This window comes from Maniola jurtina, chromosome 17 (assembly GCF_905333055.1).
Source record: "Maniola jurtina chromosome 17, ilManJurt1.1, whole genome shotgun sequence".
In the NCBI taxonomy this organism is placed as follows: domain Eukaryota; kingdom Metazoa; phylum Arthropoda; class Insecta; order Lepidoptera; family Nymphalidae; genus Maniola; species Maniola jurtina.
In genome coordinates, this window is record NC_060045.1 from 5,336,222 (window position 1) to 5,349,224 (window position 13,003).

At 36.1% G+C, this 13,003-nt stretch overlaps 1 protein-coding gene across 3 annotated transcripts in view; it reads left to right on the forward strand.

The window, feature by feature from the left end:
* Nucleotides 1–13,003, forward strand: part of LOC123873763 (histone-lysine N-methyltransferase MECOM-like) — a 144,335-nt gene that overhangs the window by 102,759 nt on the left and 28,573 nt on the right. For all 3 annotated transcript variants that reach the window (XM_045918782.1, XM_045918783.1, XM_045918784.1), the window contains 2 exons: nucleotides 4,892–5,020; nucleotides 6,607–6,703. In XM_045918782.1, coding sequence (XP_045774738.1) covers nucleotides 4,892–5,020; nucleotides 6,607–6,703 — 226 coding nt within the window. The remainder of the gene's footprint in view (nucleotides 1–4,891; nucleotides 5,021–6,606; nucleotides 6,704–13,003) is intronic.

The following is a 13,003-nucleotide window of genomic DNA, read 5'->3' on the forward strand; positions in this document are numbered from 1 at the left end:
AGCTCGCGAACATTTGTAGCTTTTCCGAGTATTCCGGGAAATTGCGATCTATGAGCGCAAAATATGAGATCTACAGCAGTACGTTTAAATTAAAAACACATTTTTATAATAATCTGCAGTGCAGTCGTTTTATTTCGCCGCCTAAACCAGCGGGATGAAAATATCTAGCCTTTTTAAAAATTCAGAGATGGTATTTTATTTCAACTGTGGGATTTAAAATACTTTTTGATTATGTTTTACTTTTAGAAAAGTCGACTTTTGAAATTTTCTGTTTTTTTTCATTTTTAACATTGTTTCAATAGGTACCTACATTCTAACCATACATACATAATAAAATACATTTTTATTGAGTTATAAATAAAATGTTTTGATTCTTGATAACTCGATATTCAATATGAGATCGAAATATTATTAAAATTCACTTAACTCCGATAGTAGGTAAATATTAATTTTAACCTCAAACTGAAAAGCAATTGGCATTTGCTCATACTCAGGTAGGTACATCAAATAGTATAAAATAGTAGGTAATATTATGATAGTCACAGCAAAATATAATTTCCTTCCTCAGATATCTATACTTATGTGAAGTCTGCTAATCCGCATTTGACAATCAGGTGGACTATGGCCTAAATCATTCTCATTCTGAACACATAATACCTGAAGTGTTTCATTTCAGCAAGTATTGTTTTAATAACAGCCTCAGAGCCTCTTTAATCAGAGCCTCAATAGCTCAACCGATAAAGGAGTGGACTGAAAACCGAAAGGTCGCGACGCGGTTCAAACCCCGCCCGTTGCACTATTGTCGTACCTACTCCTAGCACAAGCCTACACTTAGTTGGATAGGAAAGGGGAATATTAGTCATTTAACACGGCTAATATTCTTAAAAAAAAAAAATAACAGGTATATAATTAAAGAGACATACCTATACCTACTTTTCAATACTCTACATTTCAATTAAAGCTTCAAAGATAGATGGACGTCATATTTCAGGTCTGACCCCTGCGGATTGTCCGCTCGATTCGCATCCTTCATCAAGCTCCATCGATGAGTGATGGCTAACATGTGCTGCTAGTCTACTGTACCCTGCCCGGCTAGGGCTGAGGCCTGATAGCCTTTGGAATGATGAAATCAAATGCCTTTGAATTGAATTAATAAAATCCACCAAAAATACCGTTGCAAACACAATTTAATTGTACTAAGTAAATATTATGAAGTTTTCATTACGTTTTAATATTAGGTATGTATTGAATGAACTTTGTTATTTCATTCCGTGAAGACGTGAAGTGATATTGGTAATAATTGAATAGTTAACTTTAAAAGAAAATCTTTCTATAGCTTTAAAAACTTTCGAAAGAACCAGCCGTATTCTTTTAGCTTTCTAAGTCCAAGAATTAATCGGTGAGTAAGTATACCTATTTAGAAGATTTTTTCTCCTAATTCATAGATATATACTATATACCTATCCTGAAACTATTTTACTATTTCCGAATATAAAGGCAAACACTCGTATGAAATTTGTTTGGTTGTACTTGTGAACGCAAAACAAAACTTTATCGTAATATGTTTTGTGCAAAAGCGCTTATTTCTCTAGGGTAGGAAGCGGCTCTCCAAAACGATGACTCGACTCAAGTAGTGTTAAATCGAACGCCCAACAAATTGAGCATGAAGGCGCAGCCCTGGCTCAAGACGAGGGTTGCTAAGATAATTATCTTTTTTACCGAACGCACCCAACGCAGTTTTAATAACGTGATAAATGCCGCGGAAAGGCTTGTCGGTGACGCGTAAGGAGGGTTTCCAGACTTAGCTGTGATTAATACCTTACTTGTTACTTTATTACGATACTTTTATTGTGCAACAGATGCTTTTTATTTTTGCTACATAATTTTCTACGGAATTTTAGGGTTCCGTTCCTCAAATAGAAAAGAAGAACCCTTATAGTATCACTTCGTTGTCTGTCGTCTGTCTATCTGTCTGTTTGTCTGTCTGTCGTGTCTGTCAATAAACCTATAAGGTATTTCCCGTTGACCTAGAACAAACCTAGAATCCTAGAACCTAGAAATTTGGCAGGTAGGTAGGTCTTATAGTACACCTAAGGGGAAAATCCGAAAACCGTGAATTTGTCGTTACAAAAAGAACGAAGAAGTTCTTTTTGTGTGACTAAAAGAATTGAAATGTGATCATGAAAAAATAATTAGTTCTTTCCACATTCAAAGTCAAATTAATTTACCTACCAAGTGGGGTATCATATAAAAGGACTTTACCGGTACGTTCATTCAAAACAGTTTAATTTTTATTTTTATGCATATTAGTTTACTAGCTGATGCCCGCGACTTCGTCCGCGTGGATGTAGGTTTTTCAAAATCCCGTGGGGACTCTTTGATTTTCCGGGATAAAAAGTAGCCTATGTGTTAATCCAGGATATTATCTATCTCCATTCTGAATTTCAGCCGAATCCGTCCAGTGGTTTTCGCGTGAAAGAGTAACAAACATACACACGCACACACACACACACACACACACACACACACATGCAAACTTTCGCCTTTATAATATTAGTGTGATGATTCATCGAGCGCAATGTCGAAAAAATACAACTGTAGTACGGAACCCTCGGTGCGCTAGTCTGACTCGCACTTGGCCGGGTTTCTTTCAACGGGATGAGGATAGGGGATAGGCGTTTTTAATTTTACGCCGAATTAGATGCACCTTGGTTCCTTGACTGCTCCGTTTAGAGATGATTGTTTGTGTGGGGTAGATACTTAAGAGATAATTTATGACTCCAACTCCTGAGTTATGATTTAGTGTCACAAAATTGACAGAATAATAATTGATATAGGATTGAGTTGACACTAGTTTAACAAAGTTCATGAACGGTAAGAAACCGTAGGTAGGTAGGTACCTACCTAGCAATATTTTTCATATACACTACCTACTTAATTAAGGGCATAGGTACGTATCTCAATACGTAAATTGGGGGTTTTACTTGATCTATTGGCTCACCAATAGATCAAGTAAAACCCCCAATTTACCTTCGAAGCACAAATATGAAGCCCTCAATCAAGAAAGTACACATCTTTACAAAATATTACCCTTCGAATTATGACTCAATCAAATTGTTTCATACACTAGACAACTTTCTAACACCACTTTTAATGAGGTCAATCAAATCAGATACCTAACTGGAAAGTCTTTAGTCCTATTTTTGTTTCTGTTTGCTGATGTGCATGTGGGTTACCGTACGTAAGGGAATACGAAGTGTCTGCTAGAAATTGTAGGTTAGGCACCCCTTATTTCCATAACTGGTGAAACAATCATAAGCTCCCTTGTTTTCGTATTGTCTAGATAAATTATGTGCTTTGAGGTGCTCTATAAACGATTATAATAATAATATTATTTTCTGATAAGTTATTTAATAAAAATACTTAATCTCATAATATTTTTGTGATTCAGTTTAAAGTTAGGTCGGTATTTTCATGACTACCTATGTAAAGGTTCCAACCCCCATCCCTACCCATCTACTTACGCCTTCCACGCTCCAAGTTAGCCCGCTTCCATCTTAGACTGCATTATCACTTACCACCAGGTGAGATTACAGTCAAAGGCTAACTTAATGGATAATGGATTAAAAAAAGGCTTTCTCTTATGGTTGTATGTTTCTGCTATGAATGAAATTTTGAAATTTCAATTTTGAAAGTCTTCTTTCTGTAAACAGTTATTATTTTTTAACGATGACATATTACAATAATTATTATGACATGATAAATACCCGCGCAAGAATGAAAATTAAATTATTGGGGGTGGTCAATGATAAATGTCCAAGCTGTGTCGATCCCGCAGACAAAGCTTGGCGTGGACTAATAACGCCATCTATCGTCAGACCACGATGTCCGTTTAATGTCAGATGCCCGCTGCTGCTGTGAGATGACGCTGTAAAATTATTGAATAACTAACTGACTTAACTTTAAAAATGACCAATAAAACAAATGTAAATAATTACATTTCACTGTTTTTTTTAATTGATAATATTGCTTACTATTGTAAGCAATATTATCTTTTATTTGCGGGATTCAACACTAATATTAGGTATGTTTTAAATACAATACTGTTTTCAGTACTAAGATTGGGTAATCTAAAACAAAACAAAAATTATTATTATTATTATTTCTTTCAAATAAGAAGAAACTTAACAAAGCTTAATTTATTTTTAAATAATTAAGCTCGTCACTGTGTACTTTTTTGGTGCAGGTGGTCAAATTAGAAGTAGTTCAAAGGTATATCGGTAGGTGGCGTTATTAAAAGCTTCAACTGAAAATCGGAAAATTCTTGACTATAAAATCTACCGACCGACGGCCTACCAGATTTCAAAGTGCGAGTCAAACTCGCGCACTGAGGGTTCCGTACTCGGGTATTTTTTCCAACATTTTGCACGTTAAAATCAAAAACTATTATACATAGAAATAAATAAAAATCTGTTTTAGAATGTACAGATAAAGCACTTTTATATGATACTCCACTTGGTATAGTTATCTTACTTTGAAAATATAAAGTCACGTTTTAATTCTTTTTTAATGATGTAACCACAAATTCACGGTTTTCGGATTTATTCCTTTACTTGTACTATAAGACCTTCCTAACTGCCACATGATTCTAGGTCAACGCGAAGTACCCTATAGGTTTTCTTGACAGACACGACTGACGGACGGACAGACAGACAGACAACAAAGTGATCCATAAGGGTTCCGTTTTTCTTTTTGAGGTACGGAACCCTAAAAACTAGCTGATGCCTGCGACGTCGTCCGCGTGGTTTTATAGTTTTCTAAAAGTTCCGTGGAACTCTTTGTTTTCCTGTTTTTTTTTCTATATACCAACATCTTAAATTATTTTTTTCAGGTCGTCGGCAAGAATGGAGTCCGGGGCTGGTTGGACGGCAGCGTAGACAAGTTCAACTGGATGAAGTTCGTCAACTCTACCAACTACCCGCACGATGTCAACTTACAGCATTTACTGCACGCTGGCCAAGTATGGTCGTTTACCGTGATACTTATTTACTTTATGATGCCCGCGTCTTCGTAGGCGTGGATTGGTTTCTAATAATCCGGGGGAACTCTTTGATTTTCCGGGACAAGTAAAAGTAAAGTAAAGTAAAATATTCTTTATTGTACACCAAGACATAGAGATGTATAAATAACGAAATAGATTTTTGTACATTATGTTGTACATGTTTTTTTTTGACAAGATAGAGCCTATAACCTGGTCCGGAATACAAGCTTCTTAATTTCTTCTCTCTGTGCTGGTTTCCGCACAACTGTTGTGCGTGCGTTGCCCCTCCCCGCCGAAGTCTTCACTCCAGCCATCCAAGTTCGCTGCAAAAGCCAAGTAGACCACCCAGGTTGCCGAGGGCTTCATGAAGTGAAGTTGGGGATCCCAAACGGCGCTCTCGTTGTTCTGCCACAGCCGTGCACTCTATAGGAGCACGTGCATCAAAATGCGGAATTCAAGCTATCTGTGACCAAATCGCTTCAAAATCTTTTGCGTATGGGCCTTTAAAAATTCGGTGGGAACTCTTAGATTTTTCGTGATAAAAAGTAAAAGCGGTGCCCGAGCATCCTATCTCTGAATCTACTAATCGGTTTTTGGATATCCCGAAAAATCGAGAACTCCGTCGGGATTCTTACAAAACCTTCTTACAATCCATTTATCCAGTCGGGGACATCATCTAGTTATTTAAATACTACAGTAATAAGTACTAAACCTAAAAAAAGGCTATTAAGAAATACAACGATTAAAATAAATTTCAAGTTGTTAGGCTTTTCCATCCTGCAATGTAAAAACTGACGAATCACAACCCTCATTAATACGCGTCTTTGTCACTACCCCAATAAAATTTGAATGTGGAACGTTCGCAACTTCCGGTGACAGAAAATCGTTCGGCTGAACAACTGTGTCCCACTTCCGGTCAGGGGGAACAGATGCGGTGATTAGATCCACTCACCCCACGGGTTAAACGCTATTTGATATTTTGACCCGGTGTATGAAAATCAAAGTCGAGCAATCATATTTTTTTGCATTTTTAACTGACTTTCATTTCTAAGTAGAATATCAATTTTAATGTTTCCAATTCAAAAATTACGAACTTCCATACACAATTGTCCACTAGCTGACGCCTGCGACTTCGTCCGTGTGGATTTAGGTTTTTTGAAATCCCGTAGGAACTCTTTGATTTTCGGGATAAAAGCAGCCTATGTGTTAATTCAGGGTATAACCTATCTCCATTCCAAATTTCAGCCAAATCTGTACAGTATTTTTTGCGTGAAAGAGTAACAAACATACTCACATACACACAAAATTTCGCCTTTATAATATTAGTAGTGTGATAGTGTGATACAATCAGATACGGGAGTAGTAACTTGTAATGAATTAAAAAACACAGTTTCCGCGAGTAGTAAGTATAACTTTAAAACTGCAATATACTTAGAAGTATTTTGTAACCGACGTTAAAAAAGAAGGGTTCAATGTTTATTTTTAAGGTCCAGTAACCGGTACGCTGTACCTTTACACACACTTAAATATCTCTTAAAATAATATATTCATAATGCATTTTCCAGGTGTATTACAAGGTGACGCGAGATATTGCCTCGGGGCAGGAGTTATTGCTCGGCCCACGAACACCGCTGCCTCTACAAGATGTCTTTACTCCTCCAGGTTAGTGGACTCTTTTGTATCATCATCATCATCATCGTCAACCGACAGACGTCCACCGCTAGTCAATTCTAAGCTTCAAAGATTGGAATATCGGCGCAGAATCGCCTGTCTATGGGAATTTACAGGATAAATATTTCGGAGAGTTGTCCAAGAACTTTTTGACCTGGTTCCTCAACCTTCCTATCCATTCCTTAACCTTTCTACCGTACTGCAAAGCATCGCCAAGGTCTGCCCCCATACGTAGTCGAAATTTCACAGACGCTAGTATATGGAACTCCCTTCCAGCATCAGTTTTTCCCTCCAATTTCAATATGAGTACCTACCTTCAAGACTAAAGTTATGAGCGAATAGGCATCTTCTAGGCAAGTGCGTTCTATCTTTGGCTGCACAATCAGTTGCCAGCAGGCCTGATTGCAGCCAAGTCTATGAATTAAAAAAAAGGTCTCTCGGAGGGATTTTCACATGCCAACGTTTTGCGTCGCCTGAAGCCAGGGGCTTCCAGCAAGTTCCAGCGACTCGTTTGATGTCGTTTGTCTACCTAGTGGGGGTCCGTCCATCAATACTGCATCTTCCGGTGTGAGTAATCACTAACGTCTATCGGTTTTTCGAATCATGTACCTTATCTGCTGTTTATATACTGTGGGCTGAATGTAGACTCTTCAGGGTTGTAACTAGGTAGGTATACCTATCCATGCAACAGATTGTCGATCCGTTGCTTCGACGGGATTGAAAGATAAACCAACAAATCAACAAACCAACAAAGTATTTATAACATGGTTAGTGATAATTAATATTATTTATTTAGTTCTTAATATTAAAAGCCCTTCACTAACACGATCTAGGCTAAGCATCACGAATGACCTAAACTAACGTCTATTGACTAACCAGTCAGATACTAAATACTAATCAATTCGCGATCTTATCACATTGAACTTAATATGTGATTCAGATTCTATATACAAATCCATACATCACTCAAAGTAAAGTTTAGTTGTATGAGAGTTCGCAATAGTTCGGTTCCGTTGAATCACAGACGTCGTCACGCCCTGCCGACTCCGGCAGTTAATTGGAGTCACCTGCCCCACCTACACGTGTGACTTTTGCCCCCCGCGTTCTGATATAGGTTGATACTTTTTGTTTCAAATTATTATTTAAAAAAATTACGAGATATTCCATCGCGTTTAATAAACTCATCGGGTGACAGAAGGGCTGGCTCATTTTTTGCGCAATGGATCAGCCTGGCTGATAGTTTTTTTTTCTAATTATTATAAAAGTTAAATAAGTACCTATACCTACTATTGTTTTGCGGCGTTCACGAGATTGTGCGATGCTATTCGCAAGCGAGTGAAGAGCGGGCTTTATATTGTGTACCCCACTTATCATAATATCATTGACCGTTTATTCCCATCATTATTTAGGCATCTTCTAGGTAAACGCGTCCCATCTTAGGTCACATCATCACTTTCCATCAGGTGTGATTGTGATCAAGCGCTTGCCTCTATTGAATAAAAAAAAACAAAAATCGTGTTTCACAAAGCGGTCTAACCAATGACATTGATCACCAAGATAAATACCTAGCCAAGCAAATGCTGCAACCCGCATAGAAAAATTTGGAAGGATACAATTATTACTTATTATTTATTAGTACAGCTATATTGTTGTGTAGATGCACAACTTAATTATTTTTCGCAATTAGTATCACTATCATAAAACATTCGAGTAATAAAAAATGTTAAAACATTTAACGTGTCTTATTAATAATAATCTTATTAACTATATTACGTTTATTCTTTGTACATTGATAAACATCCAAAGCAAAAAAAAAACTCTAGAAATAATTTTCTATTCTAACATGGTTGTAACAAATATTTCATCGCTGAAAACATAACGTGAATGCCACATGCGTTATTAGAAAAATAAATAGCTGGATATTTATTATCAAGACAAAGTTAACCCGCTCATGCTGTATGTATAAAAAATCATAGGGCGCGAACACACCGTGGCACGCGCACATGCGATATTTAATTTAGATAAATCGCGACGTGCGACGGTCGATGTGAAAAATCACGCATATGTTATTTTTTTTACGTTATTACCATAAGGGGATCGGGTATAGATTTTTTTTTACTGGAAATGGTCTGGTACTGTTGCTAGATATAAAATTATTTGACACAGCATATTTAAAAAATACTATCAATATAAGTAATAGGTACTCGTAGCTATGTAATCCTACCAAACCACCACTATCACTGAAAAATACAAAAATATACGTGGATTCAGGTTTTTCTAGAATCCTTTGGGAACAAAATGGCATGCCATCTAACAACAATCAAACCTCGTCTGTTTTCCGGAGATAAACAGTAACTGTGTCACTCTTCAGGTCATGCGAAAACTCATAGCAATCCGTTGCTCCAAACCAACAAACAAATACATTTTGCTTGTATAATAATAGAATAAGAGAAGTAAGAATTTAGGTAATAAAGAAAATTATATCAAAAATAAGCGTAAATAAAAAATATCTAATATAATTTATTCAATTAATAATCACTTTACTCTACTGTTAAGTTTATATCCTGTTTCTTTGTCTTCTAGCGAATGAACTTCCACAAATACTAAAAATAATGCTCATGTCATACCGTCATAACTTGGCCAGTGTTCATGTAACTTGTCATATCTAGAGAAATAAATAAAGCGAAGTAGTGGTCTCCGAGGCTTCCTGCATCGCTTCCGGTAACGGCGGCGTCGCACCCGGCGCAGTGTTGTTCAGTGATTTATGCGATTCGAATTGTCCATAATTACCGACTTGATATCAAATTATCCGCTTTTGACTTGCTATCTAGTTTGGATAATTTAAATCTACGTTCCTGTATAATTATGTTATAAAAATAATCACACAACTTTCAAATAATATTATAATAATATAATACTATTTTTATTTATATTGTGATCGTTAAATAGTTAGTACACTGCATAAATGCAAAAAATTGTATGTCAAGGTTTTCTGACTGGCTATGTCTGCTTTCTAAACTGTACCTAATCATCTACTCATATTTAAAAAATAAATAAAATACTGTATAATTAATTAAAAACGTGGTTAAACCTTCGGCCTCCTATTCGGATGAACTACCTCTAACTTTCCGGAGTTCTGTGCGTTTTAATAAATAATTTTACGGGAAGGAAAACATTGTAAAGAAAGCTGCATGCCTAAGAGTTCTCCATGATGTTCTCAAAGGTGTGTGGAGACTGGAGTCTGCCAATCCGCATTTGACGCCGTAGGGGACTATATATAGCCTAAACCCTTCTCATTCTGAGAGAAAACCTGTGATAAGTGTGGTTAAAGAATTTTATTCTCAAAAGAAATTATACAAATTTCACTTAATGAGAAATTACAGTAATAAACTTAATATAAGCAAATTTTATCTTTCGGCACAGCGGTAAGAAACAACACAATCGTAAAATAGTAGCGGGTAAAGTAGTCTAATATCTAAATATCTATAATGTACCCGACAATGCTCTTACACATTGCACGAGCCGATTCAGATATTTTTAATCACAAAATCTTTAAGTTTCTTTTTGAAAATGTTTATCTTAGTAATATTTTTTATTTCTGTAGGTAATTTATTAAACATTTGTGCTCCTTCAAAAGTTATATTCTTTGTACCGTAGTTAGTGCGTGAACCTCCTTTTAAAGAGATATTATCAGCGTTACGCAAAGGTCGGCATCCCAGTTCCCTTTTAGTTTTAAATGATAATTCTGAATGAATTTTCTTTGATAGAATTTTTTTAATTAATATGCATGTATTATAGTAATACATTTGTAGGATATTCATTAATTTAGTTTCCGTATAAATAATTGTTAAAAATTAAACTCTCAGATAGTAAAATCAACCCGTATAATGCAATGTAAATCGGTCGGAGCGCAAACAGCAACTGAAGCTTGTCGTTCCACGCCACGTCCTCGCCCTAGCGCCATCTTTTTCGTCTCGATGGAGGGGGCTCTGACGTCACGACCACAGCATAACCACCAACACCAAGCAACACAGAACGTGAGAACGAGGTGTTGCCAACACGGCCATGCTGCATGGTGCCCGCCCCGGGCACCCCACGAGTCGGGATAAAATTACTGCAAAATAAACAACCGTTAACACCTGATTCACATTACCTACTTGTAAGGATCCTTCCTAACTTCCTAAGGAATATTGCCCATTCATTGTCACTTATCACTTCACAATCATACGACAGCTCGCAACTTAACAAGACACCTCCACTATGTACTCGTAAGATCCAGGAATATTGTCCATTCGTTATCACTCATCACAACAACAGCTTTCAATTTAAAGAACAAAACAACCGCATCTAAAGGGACTTTGCCACACTTAGGGGACCAGATTTGTCGTAGTCGAAAACCAACTGCACTTAAAGAGCGTTTCGCTCACTTAAATGCAGCAAGTTGGTCAAGACCACTTGCACTTAAAGAACATTTCGCTCACTTAAGCGTACCAAGTTGGTGAAGACCACTTGAAGATCACTTGCACTTAAAGAACATTTCGCTCACTTAAGTGTACCAAGTTCACCTTCAAGTTCCAAACATCATAGAAGACCACTTGAAGACCACTTGCACTTAAAGAGCATTTCACTCACTTAAGCGTACCAAGTTCGCCATCAAGTTCTAAGCATTATAGAAGACCACTTGAAGACTACTTGCACTTAAAGAGCATTTCACTCACTTAAGCGTACCAAGTTCGCCATCAAGGTCAAGCATCGTAGAAGATCACTTGAAGACCACTTGCACTTAAAGAGCATTTCACTCACTTAAGCGTACCAAGTTCGCCTTCAAGTTTAAGCATCGTATTCCAATGTGATATTTTATATTCATGGTACAATATTCCCAATTATCTTTCGAATATTTTATCAAAGTTCAAGCTTCGTATCCCAGTGTGATATCTTATATCCATGGTGCAATATTCCAACTAATTAATCTTCCAAAATTTTATCACGGCTCGCTGTATCAATTATGTTGCTATACATACTTAATTTTAAATAGATTACTCAACATAATACACAAGGTAGCCTTGCCAACACGGTTTTTAATACTCCATGAATATTCTTTAAAGAAGCAATGCATTAGCACTCACGATTAAAATCAGATCATACCTCTTTACTAATTCTCAAAATTCTTTACTAAATTCTGAACACATACTCAATGCCATAGCATCGTGCACCCACACAGTGCTCCGACACTATTCATCCACGTATGCAATCACCACACTATCTTTATCTACCGCGCATCCACGCAAGGGATCACCGGTGCATACAATCATATTTGATCTCATCCATTTTATTTTAACTATCAATGATTTATTATTATAAACGGATCATTTGATTGTAAAGCTGGTGCTATCAAAGTTAACTTTAAATAATTATTATCATACTAAAACTATCACTTTTTAAACTAATCAATATCTTAACTGCAGTTATATTAATGATTTCACTAGTTCACTGCATTATTAATTACGAGGGTTGGTCACCAAATATAATCTTATAACCCACAAACTATTTTAATTCATGAATTACTCTAGTATCAAACAATAATAATAATTGGTATTTCATATTCCATATATGCAAATATTAATTACGCTATCTCAAATAATTATTAGGCTAATTAAAAATGATAAACAGAGAGTCATGGATTATGAGCGACACCGATGCATGCCACTGCCAAAACCAAGACTTTCTTTTTAACTCATTCATCTGTCCATTCACGCAGGGAATTCATCTACTGCCACTGTATGCTATCGAATATTTCTATTCGCACAATATACTCTTACTGTCACTCTTTATTATTTTCGGCCTGTCCTGATTATAGCACAGAATTGCGGCTGAGAGCATAAATGTTGCATTTGTCTACCCTCTCAAGTTAATAATACCCACTTAGCTATCCGGACAAGAATATTTCTTTGTTCAACGCAAATGTGAAGCTTTTACCCAAATTTGTAATATTAGGTATTAACTACCAACATAAATCATAGTTATTTTTTTTTTTTAAATATTATTCTAATTTGCATTATTAATGATATACTATGACTTTACAAACTAAATAAAGCTTCATTATCATACTATACACACCACAATCCGTAATTATTATTTGTTTTTGAAGCAGGTACACATCAAATGCAACAAACTTTTGAATTGAACAGACTACAGGCAATAGTTCTAACTCTGAAGAGAAATATTACTTTCATCGTTACTAGTCTGTCTGTGTCTATTTTATTAAAATATAATGTACAATCCTTTTACCTT